The sequence below is a fragment of the Clarias gariepinus genome, chromosome 9, assembly GCF_024256425.1.
Source record: "Clarias gariepinus isolate MV-2021 ecotype Netherlands chromosome 9, CGAR_prim_01v2, whole genome shotgun sequence".
Lineage (NCBI taxonomy): Eukaryota > Metazoa > Chordata > Actinopteri > Siluriformes > Clariidae > Clarias > Clarias gariepinus.
In genome coordinates this window covers 17,411,221-17,437,823 of record NC_071108.1, presented here as the reverse complement: position 1 = coordinate 17,437,823, position 26,603 = coordinate 17,411,221, and the positions used below count along the sequence as shown (strand labels likewise).

The window sequence follows — 26,603 nt, the reverse complement described above, 5'->3', positions numbered from 1 at the left end:
AATCGTATTTGCCTGTAGTCTGAATAAGACTTCGGTATTCATATGTTATGTGAAACTGTGAATGTGGTGCTCTTCAAAACTCAGGAAATATAACAGGAAACTAATATTTTACAAATTACAGGGTGAATTTTTCTTACAATTAAATCAATATGTTACATTTACTGAGAAAGATACACACTATATATGCAAATGTTATGTGTCTTTTTATTCATATAAAGGCTTTATATGTGTATTTTGTGTCAGGTAATATTTTACTAAAGTGTTCTTTATTCTGTTTCTCTTGTTATTTGCCCCAATTTTGTCAAAAGCAACTATTGAAGAAAATTAAATGTCTTTGAAATATTCATATTTGATTAAAGACTGTTATTGCTTAGAACTAAGTTTGGGGGAAATGACATTGTCACATATATAGGATATATACATGCAAATCAAATGTCTTGCCTTGCTCTTTTTCAGTATATCATCAAGAAATTGACTCTCTCTCTCTCTCTCTCTCTCTCTCTCTGTAGGTGGTGAAGTGCCATACACCACTCTGGCCACAAGGTTGATGATGGGTGTTTGGTGGCTCTTTGCTTTAATCGTCATTTCTTCCTACACGGCTAATCTGGCAGCTTTCCTCACCATCTCCCGCATTGAAAATTCCATCCAGTAAGCGTCTGCAATAATGTGTCTATTAACTCAGCCCTGCACGTACCTTTGAGACCTTCGGTGCATTTTTGTATTAGGGGAAAATTATATCAGAATTGTTTTCTCTCTCAGCTCAATTTCTAGCCAATACTATTATCTGGGCTTGAGCAAACTTATATCAATTCGCCCCTTGTCTCCTAAACTGGGGAAAAGAAATCATTCTGTGTAGCAGATACAATTGCACTGAATCCAGATGGTAGACTGTACTGCCACATGATGTATTACGTTTGAGATGAATAAGACAAGTAGGATCAAGAAAATCGCACCTTGTGTAACGTTCTTTGTTCTCCTGAAGTGAGGAGAAGCCAAAATAAACTGTATCCATCACTCCCAAGAAATGACAACAACTGCACACAGTGCCACACAAACACAAATAAAGCAGGTAGGCATGGTTTACTGGTAGGCTGTGTGTTGAGACTAAGACACCCCTTTTTGTCACTTTGTGCTTTATGAAAATCAAAGTATGCTTTTGTATTATACAGTATAGTGGGTTTAAGTAGAACTGTACAACAATCAGCCCTAAGATTACAACGCAAAACATTATGAGCACTATTGTGTAGGGTCTCTTGTGCCATCTAGCAGCAAATCCACTGGTTTCTTTGGATTGCGGAGTGAGGCCTTCATGGATCAGGATTTGTTTGTCCGGTGCATCCTGTGGGTGCTCGATCAGATTGGGATGTAGGGAATTTGGAGGCTAGGTCAGCAGCCATGGGCTCTTTGCATGCTGGTCCCAATGCATGGTGGACTGTGGTGCACTGGGTGTCCTGGTGCCTGTCTCTTGTGGCCAGCATTGACTTTATTAGTGATTTGTGCTGCCATTTTTCTGTAGGATAGGATGAGACAGGCTAGCCTTTTCTTGAGTGCCTATGATTCTGTCACCTGTTTTCTAGTATATTATTAATAATCAATGTTAATATGTTGATGTTATGTGGTGTTAATGGTATGACTTATGTGTGTTGTGTTCTGAGAAAATATTTTCATTTTTGGGCAATTAGAAATTAGATTAATGATTTATGGTTGATTAAATACATCTATGCACAGGTAAGTCACATGGAGGCAGGAGAGGAGCTGGGGGACAAACACATAAGCATACACTGTGTCACATAAGTACATATAATTGTGCATACGTAACTCTAGGGATCTACTTGTTCTTTTTTCTCACGTTAGAGTCCCTAATCTAGCACAGTTATTAGACTAATCATATTCCACAATGCCTGGCAGTGAAAAGAGTAAATTGTGTTTGTACAATATTTTACACATTTCTAAATGCCTAAGTATGAGGAGGGCGAATAGGGAAATGAAAACAGCATATTTTCCTTTACTTTGTTTATTTTCACTTACATTAGATTGTCATTAATAAGGCAGTGCTTAGATCACTTGGTTCTTCTACTTCTATTCAGCTAATTAGGATTTCCATAAATTTAAATGCATTATCTGTTAATGTGTAGACAGTGATGGGGTCATTACAGTCTTAATTACAGCCTAAACTCCACACCCATGGGTCTGTTGTGTTTAAAAGTTGAGAGATGAGCCATGCCTGCCAGGATGCATTGAAATGCTTCTGAAGGGGCGGGGGAGTCTCTTAGATCTCATAATTAGATAGTTTTGTGTTGTGACTAGAGTTCGATTACCAGCTAGATAGGCTCCAAGGGCTGTATTCAGATTTGCCAATATAAGCTGTTAACTTAAATAGATTCATCAATATTTATGCCTGAAAATTGCTCTGCTTTGGCAAATGATTAAGATGTTACTTGAGGTGTATGATAAAATCTGTGGGATAGCAAATGCAGGAAAAGAAACAGATTTTTTTTCATTGCCATATAAAAGTAAAGCACCTTTTAAAAATAAATGGAAAAAAATATATAGATAAAGACTAATATAATGATTCTTAAATAAGAAGATGGTAAGCATTAAAAAGCATGGGTGTACAGTATACTGCATATCAGCCTTATACTGCTGCTTAAATAATTCTAGTTATTACGTTATATTACATTAATCACTGCAAAAATGTCTTGTATAAAAAGACTGTTTCCACCCCAATTTTTTGGCAGCACTTAAAATAACACTTGATCCAGTACATCCTATTATGGATGTGGATGTGTGTGTGTGTGTGTGTGTGTGTGTGTGTGTGTGTGTGTGTGTGTGTGTGTGTGTGTGTGTTTGTGTTTGTGTGTGTGTGTGTTTGTAGGACATACTAAACCAAGGTTATTCAGTAGTTATATAGCTGTGGGATAAAAGCTATCATATTTCTAATGTGTTATTTTTGCTATGTATTTATTATGCTCAAAAAATTAATGCCAATGTTGTTTATTCCTTGTTCTATAAAGAAAGTGTGTCTATGGCAATGCTTCTCACATGTCTGAAATATACTTGCGTTCGTAGCTAGTGGAACAGACCGGCATTACTTGGCAGCACAAAAGTAGTCTATTACTGTACATACAACAAACAATAAATACATATGATCTGATGATAGGCGACCCGTTAAAAACAGAGCATTTAAAAAATTTTTTTGCATGATAACTTTGGTTCTATATGACATATCACAAAACCTAAATGCACAGTGGGATGTCTGAAGCCCCCCAGTTGACACACACTGGCAGGACTTTCATTTAGTTTTTTGTTTTTGTTTTTTTGTTTTCAATTTGTGCTGCTTAAGTTTTATTACTCTTTCTGAGTTTAAGAAGAGCAGTTTACTGTGATAAACACAACTGTCAGTACACCCTTCCTATTCTTTTTACCATCCATGATTGATTCATTAGTAGTGGACATTACCCTGCTCTCACGGCATTGTTCTCTCAGACAGATTTTTACAAAGGGTTGGCAAATACACATGGGAGGCCGTCAATATACCTGGGCTGCCCAGCCAAGTATACACTGTGTGGGAAATCATATGCATGGATAAATTATAAGCTGGACAAGGGCTCATTTGCTACATTTACAGCTTACTTAGTTAAGTTAATTTCAAATTTTTATATTGAATTCTATTCTTAAGATTAGCAATGTCAATGTAATTACATTTAAATTGCCATATTTAAGTATTTAATATAATAATATTTTTAGCCTATAATTATTTTAATTAATTTATTTATTTATTAAGTTTTTTTGTCTTTATAAGCCAAAATATACATTTTAGACAGTGGTAATGGATTGAATACTGCTTCTTACTTTAAATGATTCATCTCAAAAAGTTGAATCCATAATGCTATGTACAGTCCACATAAGCTAAAGACAGTCCAACTTGAAAAAAATGTAATATAACTATACCCTACATTTCCAGCTTTAAGCCAGTTGGGACATCTTATTTACTCCCATTTAAGGTAATTTCAAAATAGCAGCCAAGAAATATTTATTTCAGCTTTACTTACTATATCGGATTTTCAATGGGTCAAAAGTTTAAGTGCGCACATTTTGGCCATTCCTCCTAGTGTAATTCACTCAGGTTTGTGGACATTCTTCATGAAGCCATCTATGTTCTGAAGTTCCACCCATGCCTTTTCGAGTAAACCCCCCCACGTTATGATGCTGCCACTCCATGATTCACAGCTTGGCTGGTGACAAAAGCCTCCGTCTTTTCCCCAGCAGTATAAGCCATGCTTAAATTTCTAGTTATTTTCAGGCTTTAAATAGATCTAAATTTATATAACGTTTCTTTGCAGAGGTCTGATGTGTGTCCCTATAAAGCATATTTGTTTTTCCATGTTAACAGTCTTGTTAAAGAAATTCTGTTGAGTATTTCAGAGGCTTCAAATTAGGATGTTTGTTTTTTAGTGATCGGTAGAAACCTATTTAAAATAATATATTTTACATTTAGACGGCTATTTGATTGTACTTCTGTTTCATTTGAATTTGAATTTGAGGTCTGGCTTGAGAAAGATTTTTCTTTTTTCTTTTTTGAAGTTTCTTTTTCACTTTTATTAGGAGTCTGTTTTATAAGTGTGATGGAGTTTAACGTGCCTCAGTTGTGCTGATTGCACTGTGCTGAATGACTTGCAGCAGAATGTTCCAGATTTGCCTGCTGAGTAACAAAAGCAAGACGTCTTCTCAAATCCTAAGAAAGAGAATCTCATTTACATTGTTCAGCCAAATAGCTTCTATAGCAAAGTGCCTCCATTTGGTGATTTTTGCTCATTCTAGTCTTAAGAGAGAAAGAAACAGCAGCTAAAGAATATTCCTTAGTGGCTCTTTTGAAACCAAAGTCTAATGTTCATTCTAGGGGAACATGTCCAAATGACTTTTATGTGGATTACTTCTGACGTTTCTCCAGGGAGTGGTTTGAATAAGGATGGTTTAGTTGTAAATGAGTTACAGTACATGTATATCTGTATAATATAGTATGTTTAAGACAGACATGTAAGGATTAATATCTTAATTAAAACCTTTGTACCTCAAGTGGCACAGATACATGCCTGCAACAGACTGCAAACAGTAAAATTACCACTTTACCTTTGGAAAAGAATCGCGACAGAATCGTGTTTTGATTAGACTGTGTGTGTGTGTGCGCGCATTTGAGTGTGTGTGTGTGTGTGTGTGTGTGTGGTGTGTTTGTGTTTGAAAGTCAGTTGAGATTCTTTTCAAAGATAAAGTGCAGGTAGATTTTTTTTATTTTTATGTTGCAGCATTGATTCCGTTAGTGTGTGTGCACCCAAGTGTCATTAGAGAGGTCCCTTGTTAAAGAAGTTTTCTGACAGAGCAGTGTTGAAAAAAGTCGTATATCAGATATCAGCAGTATGAAAGTTGTCATACAGAGAGCTGTTGTGTAAGACGAAAGGCAGAGCGAAGGAAGTCAGAAACGGAATTAATGGAAACACTAACGAAAACACTGCTCTGTCGGGATGTACTGGTAAAGTGCAGGTTTATTGGTTTTATTTTTATTTTATACTTTGTATTAATTAATTTACATGAATATTTTGGGTTGTGGAACGAATCGTCTGAGTTTTCATTATATCTTATGGGAGAAATCTGTTTGATATATAAATATTTTGATATGCAAGTCCGGAACGAATTATGCTCACAATTCAAGGTTTGACTATATACTGTGTGTGTATTATTATTTTTCATTGATTCTTTGAGCTGTTGTGCAGCATTTGGTCTATCATTAAATAACCAGGACATTTTAGCTTGGAAAATTAATTAATAAGCTCCAAATCAACACTGACACAACAAAAGGAAATCATTGTGTAATGATCCTCTAATTTTCATCTCAGCTTAGCTGTTAACTGAAGTAGTGCATCCACGTGCATAAACATAAGAGCATGAAGAATCTGGAAATTTGCTGTGTGAAAAATTAGTCCAACATCATCTACAAGTCTCTCAAACCTCTTTAGAGATAACAGGGTGAGGCTTGGTGCTTTGTGTGTCTCCAATGCAAAGCACTTCAGCAATTTAATGGATAATTCTGAAAGCAAAAAAATGTTAATCTTTAAACACAACATCTCTAATCACATCATCAATATTATATTTTGATCAGGTGACAGGAATTCTGTAGTTAATTGTACTGTAGAATCCCGAGTCTGAGTTGTTGTCAAAATGCTTGGGATTATACTTAAAGGTATGATAAGCATCTGCATAGCTGTCAAGTGACTTTAATTGTATTGCAGTGTTTAATGGAAATTCTCTATAAGAGTGAAAACGATAGTAGTTAATAATATCAAATATTAAACTATTGCCAAAGGGTAGAATAATTTCCTGTTAATTAAGATTTAGGTATAATTTTTAAGCAATATAATATGAACATTTTAAAATACCACTTTTAAGTTTAGTACTAAAAGTTAAGTACTAGAAGATTTTCAAAAGATGACAGCTGTCTAATGTTATAATATTTAATAAATCAAATGCTAGCTCAGCTAAGTGCAGTAGTCTGTAAAGTACCAAACTATTTTAATATGCTTCTAACTGACCTTCTCTCAAAGGTCTAATGAAAGCAATCACTTGCCCTTTAAAGATTTTATTTAAAATATTTACAAGAGCCTTAAAAATTTATGTTTGTTTAATTGTGGGCAAAAGACAAGTGATATAATTAGTTGCTAAGTATTATTTTAAACAAGAAAATATGACTATATGGTATGTGTGAAACTTTAATATTTCAATTAGCAAAGCTTTTTTTTTCCCTTAAAGGTACAGATGGCGCTTTCTCTATATTAAGTTTCAATACCTCAAATATTAATTACTGCACATAGTGTGTCTGTGGGCTCAACAGCTTTTCTGATAGCAGGTTTAACCTACTTCTTATTCATATTTAGAGTTGGCTCATGATATACAGTACCTGAGCACTCACCGTGATGTTTTTGTTCTTACAACAGGTCACTCCAGGACCTGTCGAAGCAAACGGAGCTGCCATACGGCACTGTGCTGGACTCTGCCGTGTACGACCAGCTGCGCAGTAAAGGCATGAACCCTTTTGAGCGAGATCCAATGTACTCACAGATGTGGAGGATGATCAACCAGTCAGGGGGAGCTGATAATAACGTGGAGGATTCAAAGGAGGGTATTCGCAAGGTGCGGTAGGACATAACAAAATCAGGCACATCAAAATGATATTTATACAGGATGTTATTTATACTATTAAAACAGGTATAAGGGCCACAGTAGTGAGTAATCGTGCTGATTTGTTCCCCCCAACAATGGCAGTAAACGTCCAGAATTCTGTCTGTTAATATAACATCATCAGCTCAGATACTAAATATTCTTTTTTCTGTTGAGTTGTGACTTCATCATCATAAAGCAACATTAAACTAATATATACAACATAACATTAACAGTGTTTGGGAAAACTCAACAATATTCGTTAAAAAAGTTCAAATGGCAAGGTAGTTTTTGTCAAAAAAAATATAATAATCAGATTTGTTATTTGTTCAAAACTGCATAACTGGTAACCAATACAGTCTGACCAAATACATAATTTAATTATTTTATTTGTTTTACTAAAAACAGTGTTGTTGTTGTTGTTGTTGTTTTAAGCATCAGCATTTACAGTGTAGATGTGCCCATAATATGAATGTAGTAGATTAGGCAGAATGCAAGTAGATAAAATCAGCATTTCCGTCAATAAGGAAACTCTAGTAATCATGGTCATTATGATAAGCAGAGATCAACTCACAGGAAAATGGCAACAATGAAAACAATCCATATTCAGAAGTGAAAAAACAAATATACATTAAGTCTAAATTGAAATATGAGAGGCGTCTAAGTCACCATGGGACTTTTGCATAATAACAAAACATGGTTATGAGAACAAAACTACCTTTATTCCTCTATATAATCCATGCTATAATAATGTAAATGATCCCAGCATTTCTCTATGGCTTGGATACCATCAAGGTAAAAAGTTTTCTCAGTATGCCAGAGCCATAAACGGACAGCCTGGTTTACATCCAAAATGTGGAAATGGCTTGGAGCAAGGTCAGGACTGTACGGAGGATATGGCGATATTTCCCAGCTGAATTCCTGTATTGTGCAAGTGGTGTTCATGAATGATTGTGTGTACATTTCCTACAGACAATCACAAGTTGCCAATCGATTATCAAGGATTAGGCGTCCCTTTGTTATGAAAAATTTCATCATAAATCCCAGATTGTCTTGGACGCACTAAATACAAAACCAATAACCTACAGTAAGTAAAAACTAGGGGAAGAGAACAATTCAGAAATGCACAGTAACATTGATGAGACATAAATATGAAGGTAGAAAAAAAACTAGTTTCAAAAAGACAAATATACTGTAATCGGAAACCTCCCAAAATCGTGAGAAAGGACTGGGAAAAAAATGCATATGTCAGTGTAAACACAAAGCACCTGGAGGGAAATCAAACAAAACATACAGTAAGAACCTTGCTTGGCAAGAGGAGGAATTCATGACAACCTACAATTTACACAGTTTATTTTAAACTTAAACTTTTTTAGCAAAATAAAAAAATGCCATACTTATTTATATAATGTTTTTTTAAATAAATAAAAAATAGCTTATGTGGCTTAGTGTTGTTTGTAAGATTTTAAATAAAAAAAGAGAAATGCCTGATAAATGCATAATTACATTCCATTACTGTATATTGCAGTCTAATGCTTTGTTGTTGTTTCCTTCCAAGATTTTGTATTTTTATAATTGTGCTCAACTTGCATGGTGAACATAAATGGCAATAGGGCATGACATCTTACGTATATCACCTTTATCCAATTACATGAGGATCGGATAGATTTAATTGCTCATTAAGGCTCTACTCACCGGTGTTTTGATACATTTTATATGGTAGCTCAATGTCTTTGTAGATCTATGAATGTATATGTCTCTTTTTTTCCACCACTGTTCTTCCCTCATTATCCTCAGAAGCTTTTTAGCTCTGTTTTTGACCTTGAAACTGACTGGAATAAGTGTCCTTTTATCCTTAGTGAAAGTATCCATTGTGTCTTTGATGTTATATATTGCTGGTTATGCAGTCACAGAATATCCTACATCGACTGTAGTGCTAGAATATGCATACTATATGTCTAGCTCACTCACCCCGGTTATATAAATCCTCCATCACAGGTGTGAAAATAGCCACTGAGATTGAAATAGAAATCACTGAGGCATGATGATTCAGTACAGACTTAGACTAGGCTTCTTTACCACAGATAAAATGCAAAGATAACATTGATAGTAAAACCCAGTGGTTGGTGTCCTGTTGTACATTGTGAGAATAAGCTTGGAAGACACCCTGGACACAATGCCACAATACACCATGCATATACTACTTCAGAATCTAGTGGCAGTATAGGGTAGCCCATCCCCCGACTGGTATGTTTCAGGAAGGAAACCGAAGAATCCAGAGAAAAAACATCTCATTGGGAGTTTTTATTAAAAAAAAAAAAAAAAAAAAAAAAAAAAAAAAAACCGTGACAGCTGTGGTTGTCAAAATAATTCTGTAAAAATATGATAAAAAATTTAATAACTTTAGCAAACATCCTGCACCACTATGCCATCCTGTATAATATTTATGCATTTAGTAATTGTAATCTATTTCAATTTTCCTTATTCAAGATGAGTCCATTACTTCAATAAGCTTTTGCATCCATACTGCTCCAAATGGAAACTAATGCGCTCATTTTCTGTCTTTCTTCTTTGGATTTAAACAAACACCGGTTATGAAATGAGCTTTACTTTTTCATTCATTACACAAACACTTATTTATCAGCCTGTTCTCAGTTACCTCATTAGCTTGTTGTCACACTGAGATATGAGATACTGGTGTGTGACTATGGGAGGTAGTGCCATAATGGTGTGACTACTCACAGTGGAATTTGCGTTGCATCCAGTATCACATGGATTCACAGCATTTAGGGTGGAATTCTGTGATGGAGCCAGGAATATCTTTATTGGTAAGAAGAGGCGTATACAGTATGTGAGAAAATATGGTAAAATCACCAAATAATTGATACAAATAAAGCAATGTATTTAGTGCACTCAGGCAATCATTGATCAGATCCCAGGACACTATTACTATGCCAATAGTAAAAGCAGTGTTTGTACACAGATTAATAAGGCATGATCGGTCATCAGCCAATATTGCCATATTAATAGGATTAACAAGTATAAGAGAAAAGATACAAATGGTAATGCTAGTTAATCTGATATCTCATATCTAACCAAAATTATTTTGTCATTGTCACTACACTTGATTTTATTGTTCACCTTTAGTTTTAACCACGGTGCACAGTGTGGTGGTGAATTCATGTGTGAAATTGATTTCTCATGCTCCCAGTACCACACTTTCACAATTTGAGTCCTGGAATATGACCGTGCCATCATGGGAGAAAAGAAATTCCATGGATGTACTGTAATAACCTAGTCATTTAATATATTCAGGTCATCAGCTGACTTCATTTAATGTCACATAATGGTGCTGAGTCTAGACCTGACCAACATTTCATACACAATTAAAATGCTATTTTTCTATTACAGAAACCACTCTAAAAATAACACTGCCTCCAGAGGCTTGTACAGTAGCCTCACAGCTGTTTAATCCCAGTCCTGTGATTTCTTGCCCTATTGTGCAGGGGAAGATGTGCTTACCTTCACTATTAAGCATAGCTGTAGTTCCTACTGTCAATTTTTTATCATTTAGTGATCTCCATTCATTATTTTTTCTAACCACATTTCTTTCATGAAGTTAAAGGTTCAGCCACGTTCTTGGAGGTTTTGATAATGTGTTAAAGGGTTCTTAATCCAGTTCCAGTAATTTAAAATCTCCGTAGTTGTGTTTAGTGCTTGACACCAGCCAATATAATTCGACCCTACTAAAGGGATATTTTTTGGCCAGACATACAGTATACTGTACATATACAGTAAGTTCCCTACATACGAATGTTTGCTTTCGTAGATACGAACATGTGCTCATGCATGTTCATTTATAGGAGTTAGATCACATGTCCGGCATACATTGTCACGTACGCATGCATCCCAGAATGTCCGAAAGCAAGCCTAAAAGCAGTGGCGATGAAGCTGGTACTGCTAAGAAACGCCAAGCAATAATACTGGAGACAAGAGTGAAAATAATTGAGAGAATGGAGCAAGGTGAAAAAAAAATGATCGCTCTTTTAACATAAATCGTTAACCATCAGTAAAATTCTAAAAAAACAAGGCCAAATTTGTGGAACATGTTAGTTTTATACTGTGTATTGTATACTGCATACTTGTGTTAGTATCTTAGTACCTAGACAATGTTTGTGGGACTTACGAATGAATTGAATGAGCTCTTGGAAACAAACTGGGGACTAACTGTATTACAGTACATACAGTATATGATGATAGACATTCTGCATATCAGTGGTAATAAGACATAGTAAGCTAAAATTAATAGATAAACATTGCACATGCTTTAAGTAAGTGAGAACATTAAGGGAATGTTGTAAGTACTCCATTAATTTATTAAGGAAATAATAATTATTGTGCATACGTACAACAAGTGTTAGCGGAATATTGCACATGATCGAGGAAGTAATTAAATGGGCAAAATTGCACATTAAATGAGTAGGTATTGCACACTAAAAGATTAGATATTGCACATTACCCCAATGAAACCAATAATAAATCAATCTTGTTAGATTAAGGTGATATCTGACTTAGGAGTGACGCACCTGTTGGGAAGAAGCTGTATCTGAGACTGGTTTTGAAAGTGTGGATTGTTTTCACAGCCAGATTCTTTTTTTGTTTTTAATAAGTTTTTACCTTAAAAATAGACCTCCAAAATTGTATTGGCTGTGACCTCAATATCCACATGCTCAAATGTACAGTAGTAAGCTGGCTAGTTAAAAACAGAAAACAATAATCGTCCCAGGTATAACTCTGCTGGCTATATGATTTCAGAGGTACATTGAGGTCAATAAGTGTTAGATCACCCTGTGATTTTGTAAGTTCTCTTACTTAGGAATCATGGAGGGGTCTACAATTTTCAGCATAGATGCATTTCCACTGTGAGAGACAGAATCTAAAAAGAAAAATCCGGAAATCACATTGTATTATTTTTTAACAATTTATTAGTGAATTACTGTGTCAAATGAGTATTTGATCACTTGCTTATCAACCAGATTTCTGACCTCAAATACCAGTTATTTTGCTTTTAATAGTCCATATGCTTCTTACAAAGCCACTCCTTGGTTTTCCTGGCTATGTGCTTTGGGTCATTGTCATGTTGGAAGACCCAGCCACGACCCATCTTTAATGCTCTGACTGAGGGAAGAAGGTTTTTGCCCAATATGTCACAATACATGGCCCCATTCATTCTCTCCTTAATACAGTGCAGTCGTCCTGTCCCCTGTGCATAAAAACACCACCAGAGCATGGTGCTTCCAGCCCCATGCTTCACTGTAGGTATGGGGGTGATACTCATCATTCTTCTTTCTTCAAACATGGCGAATGGAGTTAAGACCAAAAAGTTCTACTTTGGTCTCATCTGACCACAGGACTTTCTCCCATGTCTCCTCTGGATCATCCAGATGGTCCCTGGCAAACTTTAGACGGGCCTGGACATGGGCTGACTTAAGCAGAGGAACCTTCCGTGTGATGCAAGATTTTAAACCATGACTTCTTAGTGTATTACTGATAGTAGCCTTGGAAACGATAGTCCCAGCTCTCTTCACGGCATTGACCAGCTCCTACCGTGTAGTTCTGGGCTGATTCTTCACCATTCTTAGCATCATTGATACCCCATGTATCTACTTAGACTTTGGCTGATTGTGGGGTGCACAGGTGCCTTTATGACAGCTAACGACCTCAAACAGGTGCTACTAATTTAGAATCATGAGCAGAGTGTAGCTGGACTATTTAAAAGAAATCATACAATGTGATTTCCGGATTTTTCTCTTTAGATCTCACAGTGGAAATACATCTATGCTGAAAATTGTAGACCCCATTCATGATTTCTAAGTAAGAAAACTTGCAAAATCACAGGGTGATCAAATACTTATTGACCTGACTGTAGGTGCAAATACAGGCCTTTCTTTGTTCAGATAAAACTGAACAAAGTCACATTAAGATACATAAACACAGCAAATCAAGAACTAGAAACCAAAACGGGAACAAGAGCCATGAAGCAATGAACTCAGGAACTTGGACAATGGTCTCCCAGAACAAAAGACACTAACCAACAAAGGAAGGCATAACAGGTGGGCACAAAACACATTAAAAGAATAGAACGACAGAAGTAGTAGTTCAAAAATACATGCTACGGTACCCTCTGGCCACTTCGTTGACTTAACATAACCTCCTCCAATAAATACCTAACACCCTGGCCACCAAACCACCATCCAAAATAATTGTGTTTGGACATCAACAGGAAGGGACAAATAGAGGATGAGGAGGAAAAAAAGGCAGGCAGCTTTAAAGGTAATAAGCTAGGGCTTATCTCCTCTATTCTGATTGATTTAGCTGTGAATTGTTGCTAGGCATCCAAAGGAGCCCCCAGCGGCTATAGCTTTAAGTGGAAGGGTTGAATAGAGAGAAACAAAGCATGAGACAAAAGGAAGAGAGAGTATTGTTGTCGTTCAAGTGAGATAAGAGATGTTTTTTTTAATCAGAATCACTGAGTTAGTGGTTCATTGGGAGCTGATTAGCTTTGTAGAGAAATTGTCTTTATTATGTCCCATACTCTTTTTTATTGAAGTTCATCAGGTCATAATTTGCTTCCATATTTTCAATGCCTTTAGGCAAACTGTAGTCCATTAGCAAAGTGAAGCAGCTCTTGTCTAGCTCAAGTCAGCACCTCTGTGTGAGTCCAGGAATTTAGAAGCACAGTACATGATGGAAACCAGGCCACAAGAGCACAAGCCAGGATTGATTTTTTAAGATTTGTCCTTTCATGCTCTCAGACTCACAGTTTCAAGGAAATAAAGAAATGAAATTTGAGGCATCGACTCAGGTACCACACAAACGGTTTTGTTTTGCTTTGTTCCATTTCGCTGAATGTGAACAGGGTGACATATCAGATAAGACAAATGCACCCTGCGCCCTGCTCTCTCGTGCCTGGCCTCATTATTTTCCCCCAACAGCCTATACTTAGTCACACTTTTAATGAGCCACTCCAGATAAATTGTGCTGGTCTAAATAACAAATGGGGAAGCACTGCTGATGAGAGGAAGAGGCAGCAAGGAGCATGATCCCATCACGTAATGCTAAAAGTTGCAGAGCGGAAAAGATTTTTTGTGTCAGAAAACTAAACCCAAACTGTGACTAAATGATGAGTTTAATCTCATATTCAACGAGCTTCCAGGCTGCCAGCAAGATGACCAAAACCGGATCATTAAATTCCACGTCTGTGTTCTCGTGGAGGGAAAGGAATGAATTTCGTCTGTTTTTTATTCCTTCAACACTGAAGTTCAATTATGTAAATGAATTAAAGAAACACAAAGCTATAGAAGAATATGTCGAGCAGAGGGGTGCACTGTGAGTTTTGTGAGTGTGTGTGTGCTGTAAATCTGTGTGTTTTTCACAGTAAGCTTCAGCAATAGCCTCCTCATTCGCATTCTGTTTGCCCTCGCACTGCTCCACTGCGTCTTTATCTCTGTCTGCGGGAGACACGATGGCCCACTGCCAAGACCTAATGGACTTTTGGAAAACAGAGAAAATAATATATCACTGGGGCAGCGGGAAGGAGAGAGACAAAGAGACAGACAGCAAAGCCTTTAAAATGTGTCCTCTAGGTCTGCACTTATCCAAGAAAATGGCCAGATCTGATCTGAAAGAGAGAATCCACCTGGCCTCGCCCTGGCTAAATCGGCCTTCCTTTACTATTCTTTCTAGCTTTCCCACACACACACACACATGTACAAATAGTATACACATAGAAACCTACATCTGTCTCCCTAGGTTATTTAAGGTAAAGCAATTTCTTGGACCCATTTAAAATAATTTGGCAGGCAATATTTAAAGTATGCAATGTGATTGATTTACTTAATTGATTTACTTAATTAGTTTATTTAATTATTTAAATAATAAATCTGCCTGACAGATCGATGCCATACATTATGTTCTTATCATAACGTGCTCAAATCATACAGTACTTGCCTTACTGTTTTGTTTTAACTCTGCCTCATATCACACATTAAATAGAAGTATGTGTTTTGCAATACAGTTGAAATCCACTGATATAAAAAGGTCATGATATCATTACTGATAATTGTCTTGTTTGTTGTCATGACAGCTTGTGTCACCTGCTACATGTCTGGTATGTGCTTTATTTTTACTGTAGATATGGTCAGTTTCATACTTCATGACTACAGTAATAAATAGTAGTAGTAAAAAGTAAATCTGCAGCATAAAAGGGATGTCATATTTTGTCCTATTGTAAATGCTGACTAGTGACTGTTATTTTCTAATTTAATTGTCCTTTAGTTGATTTGGTCTCACCATAAAGCATGACATTACTGACATTTTTCAGAGGGGTTCTGTATAGCTTTACATTAACAGAACCTACAAAGAAAATAAAAAATAATAAAAATCTGTTTTATTTAGCTCGCTGCAGAATGTGCACTCTTTAACGTAGATAGTAGTACTGTAGGTATTATTGCACAAATGCTGCCATAGTTATGTCTCTCTGAAGGCATTATCTTTTTAATATTTAAATTAGCCTCTCATGCCTAGCCCTGGTGGTTAGCCTTGTTGCCTCTTATGTTCAGGGTTTGGGGTAAAATCTCACCTCAGTGAGAGTCTGTAAGTGTGGAGTTTGGGTGTTTGCCATTATTTGCATTGGTTTTACCAATGTTTTTAAAGAGCACTGTAAGTCTGTTACTGACGATGCCGGCCAAGGTGGCTCAGAGCCCACTGCAGTCATTTCCATGAATATTCAACAAGTGGTACAACTGATCCATAAAGATCAATTGATGAATTGTTACCAACTTGCAGGACAGACTCATCTGTCAGTGGAAACTGTACACCCTACAGTATGTTTGGGCTATTAAAGGAGTCCCTAGAAGGCCAGCATTTTGGATGTGAAGCAGGCAGTCCAATCATGTTTCTAGGGTACCTTGTTTGTATCTAAGCACTAGTGAAATGCTAGAATAAGTGTATTAGTGTAGCTAATCAAAAGTCTTGGTTTAACATGAGCGCAAATTGTATTTATATAATAGCTACAAAACTATGGACTCATGTTGTTTAAGGCCAGTATTGAATAAATGAATGTGAAAGTCTTCATTAATTAATAATTCATTAAGTCCATGAAATATTTGGGGATTTTTACATGGATAGCATGGGAGCAAAAGGATCTTTAGGCCATCTTAAAAGCTTATCTTGAGCAATAAGGTTAAACTATTAACAACCATTACCCATTTAACCTAAGAGTTATGAAAAACATTATTTAAAACGAGCTGTAAGAATAGCAGATAAAACCTTGGTCATGTTTTCTGGAGCCCTCATCATTACTAGAGGCATTTCTGTTCTTTTATTAATTCAGCAACTTATTATTAAAAATATTAAATTAAAAGTGTGATAAAGAGACTATATCCCCAGCAAAACTGATTTAATATCGGGGCTTAATTAAACTGTGCTCACAGTTAATTGTTGACGCCAAATACTAATAAAATAAATTACCAAATACTAAGCTCTGGATCAAAGGCTACTTTTATACGCTGCGGAGGTGAAAATCTTATTGTTCGATTAAACCAAACTTTTAAATAGATAAATAGTTTTTACATTGCTTGGTACTACATTTGACAACAAGAAAAAACTAATGTTGCCTGCTTATTTTTTTCTATCCTTTTTTCTTTTTTTACTTTTGGCTGAAGTTGCCAAGTCTGAATGCATCCAACTTCTACTAACGACATTAATGATATCACCAAACCAGTAGTGACATTAATTTGGAGCTGTAATTGTAGGCATGGTAATACAAGAGAATAACAGATATCTGCCAGCCAAATTTCTAAAATGAACTCCTGTCTAACACGGCTATAGTTTAATGGTATTTACTAAATGCTCTAAATTTAAATGTACATACTGAAGTGTATATACTATATACTGATACACAACGTTTTTTAAACACATTACATTTTATAGGAGTTTGATTCACCACATGTTTAAAAATCTTATCATGGTCTCGATGAACAGAGAAATGTTGACAAGTTGCTTTATTTTATTGGAACAACATAAATATTATTAGTAAAGGCCAATTAGACATCACTTTGTTGTTATCGCTTTTGACTCCAAGTGCACCGGACTTTATTAAAGCAGTTTAGAATCTTAAAGCGAGTAGTTCATAAAGAGCAACAAAGATCTCAGTTTCTTTATTTTCGTGCTATTCTGTATTATTTAATTTGGTCTATGCAATAATAGTGAATAAACTATAATAAAGCATAAGGAACATTCAACTGTGTGTTTGTGTGTGTGTGTGTGTGTGTGTGTGCTTGTCAGTGTAAGGATAAGCAAGGATTCAGGAATACATCCCTGTGAAGTGTGATTGTGTACATGTGTATCTAGGTAAGGGTGGATTTTTCTGCACATCCTAGATAGCAGGTCTGAACATCCTTGCATTCATGTGAGTTGGAAGTCAGTTTACGTTGTTTCCTAGGGGAAACATGGCTGCTTTTTCCCAGAGGGCTGATAACACCTGTGATCTGTGCTTTGCTGTCATCACAGTGACACACAGGAGAGAAGGGCGGCGATGACTTTGAACTGCAGCACAACATTCTCTCCTCAGTAGTACGAGCCATAGAACGCTGATCCACATGAAATATGCAGTAACTGGGTCATAACATTATACTTTTGCTTTTTGTTTTTGTTCTTTGTGGGGTTTTTTTTGGTTTGTTTGTTTGTTTGTTTGTTTGTTTTTGCAGTGTCAATCATTTTAACATACACTAAAAAAAAAAGTCACCACCTGGATTTAAGTAAGCAAGTAGATAAGCGCCCTACATTAAAAAATTCCTGCAGTGATTAATACGGTTCAGCTGGCAACAGTTGATTTAACCCTAACTCATAGCTTCTTATTATTTAAACAACCATGTTTTCTACATGATGATACTCTGTTTTAGAAAGGCAACCAGGCAAACAACCAATGAGATTGCTGAAACTACTAAAATTGGATTAAAAACTGTCCAACGCATTATTAATACCTGGAAGGATAGTGATGAATCATCACCTTCCAAAAAGAAATATGGTCAGAACAACATCCTGAATGATGGTGATTCTGATGGGAAATTGGTTAAACACTGAAAAAAATAGTACAATAGTAGAACTCGTGCTATGTTTAATAATAAAAGTAAGAGCATTTCCACTTGAAGAATGCAAATTGAAATCATGATACCGGGACTAAACACCTGTGTAGTCTTAAGAAAAACCACCTACTGTACAGAAAAGGCTTCAGTTTGCTAGGGAGCACAAAGAATAAACTGTAGAGGGTCGTAAAAAGGTAATGTGGTCTGATGAGTCCACATTTACCCTGTTCCAGAGTGACTTTGCACATTAGGGTAAGAAGAGTGGCGAATTAAGTAATCATCCAAACCATGATTCCTTTCTGTAAACACGACTACTTGTTATTTCATGAACTCCCAACCCACATCTCACCTGCAGTTAATATTTTTGCAAAACTCCTTTTGCTTTGAAACATATTTAAAATTGTGATGGTCCCTGGAACACGACAACATAATAGTTTGCACATATGAGCAGGCGATGTTCTCCAGTTCTCACTGGCCGTCCCAGTGGAAGGTGGGACAGACATTGTGCTGCCGCCACAAAACTCAATATTTGCCGTGTTGAATTAAAACACTGGCTGCAGATGAACACAATGTTGATCTTGCAGTCTTAGCAAATGCTGAACTCCTGCCAAAATCTTGCCAATGCAATACAGGCCACATCAGTTGTCTTGTCCGTTCTGTTTGTCATTTGTTTAAAGGCATGTAGATAGATAGTTTACAAAGGCTCTTTCAGATGTGAAGTATTAAATTGAATATTTGTGTTAGTATTTAATATTTCAATTTGTGATTCAAGCAATTTGTGATTTCTTGAAATATTGGAATATGATCTCATTCATGCGAACATGTTTTTGTACACTCTAAAGGGATGATATACAATATCACACAAGTTGCAGTGCTGTTGTACTGAATATCAGCACGGGTTACATGCAACCATAGGTACTGTATAAGGGTGCAGCCAGAGTAATGACGATATTATGCTGACGTTTACTACAACAGCGCTACCTTGAGCATGATATTACTTTTATACAACAGTTCCACAAACGCTATTTATTATTAACAGGTTATGATTTGCTTGCTTACTTAATGCCAATACGTCATTCCTCTACTGGTAAAACTAGTGTAGTGCTGGTGACTGATTTAGCAACCAACAGATAACATTAATAAGTTTAATTAACAACTGTTAGAATAACTGTAAAGCAAATGATACATAAAGTTAAATGTCACAGTGCTGTCATGCTCTATATCACCTGTCTTTTGTTAAATCAATCCATGTAATAAATTAATGAACTACACTATGTACTTATTACAGTGAACATTGGCCATGAATGGAGTTTTTTCTTGGAAAAAAAATTGCTATGCAACACTCAAAGCGGGATATTATGGTTGCATCCAATTGCATTACAGTACATCAATGGACTTAATAATACTGCTCACGCAATCCAATATTTTAAGAGAAAATAGATTAAGGTTCAAGGTCAGCATTGGGCAGTGACTCAGTAGATGAGAACTGACTCACAGCAAACTCCTACACAACTCTATCATATGCCAGATAAGTCACATCTGAGTCACATCTGAGGTCTGAATACTGGTGTGCATGATTTTGGTATAATCTCCCCGCTATGTTCTCATAACTCAACTCTGAACAGGGCCCATAGTGTGTTACAGTTTTACATAGTAATGTATCCATTATGTTCACAAATCTTTTGAAGTGAAACATTCGTGTAACTCCTCTCGGACTTGTCCTACATTGTAGTTTAAATGGATACAGTTTGACATTAAGAGGGCAAGAAAAATTGAGCCTCCAGAGATGGAGTGGGGTGAAGAGCCCTGTATGTGCTTTTCTCAGGGGGTCCAGAACATCTAGCCTGAAACAAATTGAGGAAGGAGCATAGGCTTGGCAAAATGCTGCCCATGTCAAATGAGATAACCTACAGCTCAGCTCCTGTAACGTATTTAACATTCCTTAAAAGAAGCAGGAAGGACAGTAAGTAGAAGAGCACACTGGGGTCACAGTGCTTTCCACCCTTAGTTTAAGCTCACAGCAATATGTCCATATTCTTTTTGTTTGCAGACTCCTTTGTACAGTAGCTTGAAAGAGAAACACTTCCAGATTATCTTCCTTCCCACTCACCAACTTTTAAGAAGGATTATTTATTACTCCAGTGTGTTGGCAGAAAAGATCAAAGAAATGAAGAGGCTTATATGTCGAATTATTTTCAAGGCCGAATTTGCCATTATAGTTATTTGTAGTCTTTCATTTATTAATGGCGAACACTTGAGGAAAATAGAGGGCCAGATGTGCATACTTAAAGCGGCACAGGACATAATACAGTCTGAAGCAGGCGCAAAATGCATTCACAATGCATATGAAATTAACATTCAGTTTACTATGGCTGTAACTCATTACACATACAACGCCTGAGAGTGCCTACTAAATTTACTCTACATAAGGAGCAAATTGCTGTTTAAAAGATGCTGTGAAGTGGTGGAACCGTTTTTCCACTGAGCATTTAAAAACATTGCAGAAAAGAAATATAAAAAGAATTATTACTTATAAATACTTAATACTCCTTAATATTGCAAGTCATTATTATATTATATTTTAGTTGTGGTAGTTGTAAAAAAAAAAAAATGTGTTGTTACTGTATTAAATGTGGTAAACTGCATCTTCTTTAACATTAACATTATTCAAAAATGGTACAAACCTATTTATTTATTTTTTTTTGTCAGATGTAAGTAAATTGATTTGTGTGTTTGTGTTGTATGACCATGGTTGTTAGATACTTAAAAGCAGACCAAACAGACTTAATTTCAGAAAAAGGCTAAAATGATCTTTTAGTTTACTATATAAATGAGAAGAATTAAACAAATAATAATTTTAAAAAATCGTATTTTTGTGGAAAAGACATGCATCTGGTCACGTTGGTTATACAGCCCTGATAAACCAAGCAAGGTTCTTATTTACATCTGGTCTTGGGGGATGGACAAACTGTAATCATGAACAAAACCAGTTGAAAGTAATTGCCCTGAGTCAGCCTTACCATTCATTTCTTTACCCATTTTTGCACCAATTTTCCACTGTTTTGCATAATCCGTCAAGTGGAATGCTTGGTGCTCTACTACACAGTACTTTAATACTTCGGTACTGTAGTACACAACACAGGTTTTTACATAACATGTAAATTATTTTTCACAGAATAAGGGCCTGATTATGCCAAAACAATTCACCAAGACCTGACCCAGGGGCAGATTTACAGATGAAAATTTATGGGGTTGCCACTGTCTTAAGTAAAAGAGAGAAATTTATTTTATACACTCTGACAGAACTGTTGCATACAGTTTCAAAGCTCCTGCCTCCACTAACAATTATAGAACTGTATATTCTTTTCCCATGCTGCCTGTAAGATGGCTGACAGGTTTATCAAAACACAGCAGAAGAACTCTAAGATGCCAGGGTTTTCTCTTTTAGTTTTATTAATATAAGGAACGTCTGCACATCATAATAGAAACCAATAGGGAAAAAATTAATGCCATATTATGAAAAGAGTTTTAGAAAACAATTATATTTATTTTTTCAACATTTTTTAATACCAAATTAGCTATTCATTTATGAAAGACATGCAGCAACTATAAGACCTAATGAAATAGCAGTTCCCTGTAAGTTATGATTATCAAAAACTACTAATAAAAATTTAATTCTATATTTTGCATAATCAGGACTCCAGTGTCATTTTAACACGATTTATGTTGTCTTATATTAGTAACAGTGTTTCAGTTCTAGCACAGTGACTGGTCCTAGACTGCTTATGAAACATCTGTCTTTAATTATTCCCTCTCCCATAGCAGCTTGTGTCTTTGATGAGATGTTTGCAAATATGCATATGTTTTATGATAAACTGTTAATTGCTTTTCTTTGGGTTTTCTAGAAGACATAAAACACTAATGACAGCTCAAGGCCACTTAGGGAGGAGGACTACAGGAGAGGAAGTCTTCACAGTGCTGCTTCTCTTTGTGTGTTGATTCCACAGAGGGCCTGGGATATGAACCAGCCATTTAGTTTTGTGTGTGTGTGTGTGTGTGTGTGTGTGAGAGAGAGAGAGAGAGAGTCTTCCTTAAAAAAAAAATAAAAACACACACACACATTGCTAACCATCCTCATCCATGAACACCCAATTAACATTTCTCTGTTCTCCTTTAAATAATTTACTCTTCTCATTTTTCAATATGAGTAAATAATAAAGGGAAAGCAAATCCTGTGAGATGCTCACAGGACACACGCATTCATAAACTTACCACTGGGGTGTGTTTTTGTAAGGTGGGAAGAAGCTGCTTGAGATCCTGGAGGAGAATTCCATGAACAAAGGAAGAAAAATATGCTGACCTTTGATGGGTTTATCATAGATTTTGCATATATAGGTTTTAATGCTGCTTTAATACGATAACTACAGTATAGGATATTACTGTTTTTGGTTCTAATTAATTGTACATATTCTTTAATGTATATGGCAATCAACTCGATTTAATATGGGATCGGATTAGGCTTGATATTGAAAAATCTGGCAACATTGACCCTCTGCCATTCATTATAGACGTCAACATGAGTCAGCCAATTATAGCCCTTTCCACTTTCATTCATCAGTTGTATCAGATCAGACTTCTCATAAGTATTACACTTAGGACCTTGTAACTATGAAACTACTTGGTAGGTCTGTAAGACACAGTAAGTCTCGTACATACAAACGAATTCTGTTCCGAAAATTTGTTCATTAGTAATACATGTTGTTTAGGTACAATTTACTAAAACTTTTGGCTATACACAGTATAAAACTAACATATTCCATAATCTTGTCCCTGTTCTTAAGAATTGTGCCAATGGTTGAACAATTTGAAAAAAAGAGCAATGCTTTTTTTTCACCTCGCTCCATTCTCTCAATGTTTTTTCACTTTTATCTCCATCATTATTGCCTGGCACTTCTTAGCAGTACCAGCTTCATCATCGCTTCTTTTACACTTGATTCTGAACATGTGATGAAAACGTGATGATGTACGCCGAACATATGATCTAACTTCCTTGACTGAACATGTACAAAGACTTGTTCATAACTTGAATGTTTTTATGTCGGGGACTGTATTCCTTTATAACATACAGTATGGATTCCAAACATGAGAACATTTAAGATATACTGCCGCAGATTTTGTATTTGTTTTGGGGATATAAAAGAGCTAGTTGTTTCTGGTAGCAATGTGACATGTAAATTCTCATAAGCACATAGACACCAAGGAAACACATAGGAAGCAACTGTGTTTCCTTTGGCCAGAGGAGCTCCCTTTTTTAATTAGCAGAATTTTTCGTCACTATGGCTTAACTAAACTTAAAAAAAGGCTGTCTATTTCACCCATACATATTTTAGAAGTAAAAACTTCATTCTCTCTTTCTCTGCCTGAAAAAAAGTTTTGTTTTTTTTTGGTACCAATGTTGGTGCCTCTGCATATTCTTATAATATATTTAATGTTACTGAATTTTGATAAGATCACATTCAGTCGAGGACACTAGGTAATGCTTAAATTTTAATTTATCAACCCACACAGTTATGCAATCTACTTTGGTGTTAAATACTGTATATATACTGTATACTTATAATGTATGAACATAGAGTATTGGTGGACATGGAACCTACATTTATATGGATTATATAACTAACTTTATATACCTTTATACCTTAAATGGTGTCCAATTGGTTCTATGCATCATCAATCCGTTAATCTACTACACATCCAGACCCTAGAAGCAATTCTGCTTTTGAAAAATCAGATTATATAAAGAACTAAATGAGATGGACTTTGACCTGGGGTGTTAACATCAAAGCTATAAGGCTTAAGACTTACTTAAAAAAAAAAAAAAGCCCCAGCATGAGAGCTACAGTACAGTATATATGCTGGCTGCAGCACAGGGTGGCTGAATGTTCTTCAAGGAGAAATGTCACTCTTTATTAAATAATGTGCTCATGTGTTTAGCTAATATGTTGACACTGAAGCTAATTTATATTCGCTGATGACCTTTAAGGAGTACACCAGATGAAGGGTGGTGTAAACACTAATGTCCTGGTAATAAAGCAAAGGCATACATAGGTTATAATTATACCCATCATCAGAGATGGTTAATAATGAAGTGCAATTACTTTGTACAAAACCTCTTAAACTGAGAAAATTTTGCATATGTGAGATAAAGTTATCCCTTTTATTTTACAGTAGTTAGAACTTTTAGCTTTTACTCACTGTAATTATTTTTTAAAGTTCTACTATGTTATTTATTAAAATTTGCAAGTTGGTTAATATATAATCCAGATTGTTTTACAACCCAAAAGAAGTCATTAGTAATTTAGCTTATAAAAGTTCTAAGTCCTGTACATAAAAGAATAGTAGAGTTAATTTATTTTTGGACTGGCTGTTCAGTATTTTTTGGATTGGATGTACAATATTTTTAACAAAACAAAAAAGAAAACTTTGGGAAAATGAATAAATAAGCAGTGTTATTGACAGTTATGGTCAGAAGTTTACATATACTCATCACAAACATAATATTGGGCCAATACCAATAATGGGCTTTTAAATGAATTCTTTGAAATGGTTTTTTGGGGGTGGCTGGCTGAATGAGTATCTGATATCAACACGGAGTAAAACCAAGACAGTTTTTGCCATGGACTGAAAGGCTGCCATTTAAGAAAAAAAATGTTTCTTTGACAAAATTAGCCATTTAAACAGGCCATCAAAAATACTGTAAAGATAGTTGTGAGGGGATAAAGTTGGCTTTACTTTTTTGTACAACCTCAACTATGGTTGCTAACTATATGAAACAGAAAAAAAGGATAGGGTAGGTAGGGTAAGTGGGCCTACACTTGTTATTTTTATTACCCTTTTGCCCAGGAAATTTCGCCGCAAGTCCTGGATTGACACCACACCTCGTGTATTATTTGTTTATTAGTATAAAAATATAAGCTATTTGAACTTGAAATTAGTAAAAGTTGTATATATAATGTATTTTTATTAAGATAGCTATTTATATTATTTGCTACTTAGTTGGTTTACATTAAGTTTTGTAGGAAAATAATCACAGTGTACAATATCTATCAGTTATTGCAGCTTGACTTTCCTGATTATACCAATTCTGTTCTGTGTTTTGACTTTCGTAATTTTGCTGTAATTTTGGCTCTGGTGACGTGCCACCTTGGTGCCCTAAGCAAACTCCCCTTCAGTGTCCCGAAAGAAAAACTTGCCGTAACTTAAGTTATGGTATTAAACGCTGGATATGAATTCGATGAGCAACAGGACATTACTCATTCCAAATTAGGAGTCAAGACTAAACCATTTCCCCCCTGGGAGTGTGTAGACTGGTTATATATTATTTTGGACAAATTCACACAGAAGAGACAAATGAAATATGCCTGTGAAACTGTACAGTACATTATATTATTTATTCAGTGGCATTTTGTAGTGCGAGTGATTTTACTAAGTGCATTGCTGTATAAAGTTAGATATTTCATACTTCTGAGTGAGAGATCTTTCTAGTCCCCTGGCTTGCTCCCAAACTAGAATCAGGGCAATAACGAGGTTAATTAACCCACACTGTGACGTGAAAAATGCAACATACATACAAGCGATGCAAAACCGATCGCACTATTATTTTGAACTTTTTCTTTTTTTTCCCCACATGCTCAGTGTGATGCTGCCCTGGGTTGTTAGTCTTGACCCGTGAGAAGCACATTCATTGCTCTGTGTTTTGCAAGACGACATGACAGACAGGCTGAGGGAGAGGAGAGGTTTCCTTCTGTCCACTGACAGAAGGACGGCCTATATTAGTAGTCTAACCTGTAAATTTATCTCCCATAAATTTCAATGAGGCAGAACGGTGGCTTGGGGGGTAGCACTGTTGCCTTGCACCCCCGAGGTCCAGATTTGATTCCCTTATTTGTCTGTGTGCATTAAAAGATTGTATGTTCTCCTTGTGCTTGGTGGGTTTTCTCCAGGTACCCCAGTTTCATCACAGTCCAAAGACACGCAGATTAGGCTTTGGTGTTCCCAAATTGCCTATAGTGCATGAATGAGTGTGTGAGCTTGTGTGAGCTTGTGTATGTGTCTGCCCTGCGATTGTGTGCCAGGTCTTCTGGGAAAGGCTCTAGGCTTGCTACGTATATAGAGGATAAGGCAATATAGACAATGAGTAAGGGAGGGAGATTTCACTGAACTAATCTTGCAAAATATGGAATAATA

The 26,603-nt window shown here is 35.9% G+C and overlaps 1 protein-coding gene across 4 annotated transcripts in view; it reads left to right on the top strand.

Annotated features, from left to right (window-relative positions):
- Positions 1-26,603, top strand: part of grid2 (glutamate receptor, ionotropic, delta 2) — a 547,500-nt gene that overhangs the window by 457,294 nt on the left and 63,603 nt on the right. For all 4 annotated transcript variants that reach the window (XM_053504059.1, XM_053504056.1, XM_053504058.1 and 1 more), the window contains exons 12-13: positions 510-648; positions 6,987-7,182. In XM_053504059.1, coding sequence (XP_053360034.1) covers positions 510-648; positions 6,987-7,182 — 335 coding nt within the window. The remainder of the gene's footprint in view (positions 1-509; positions 649-6,986; positions 7,183-26,603) is intronic.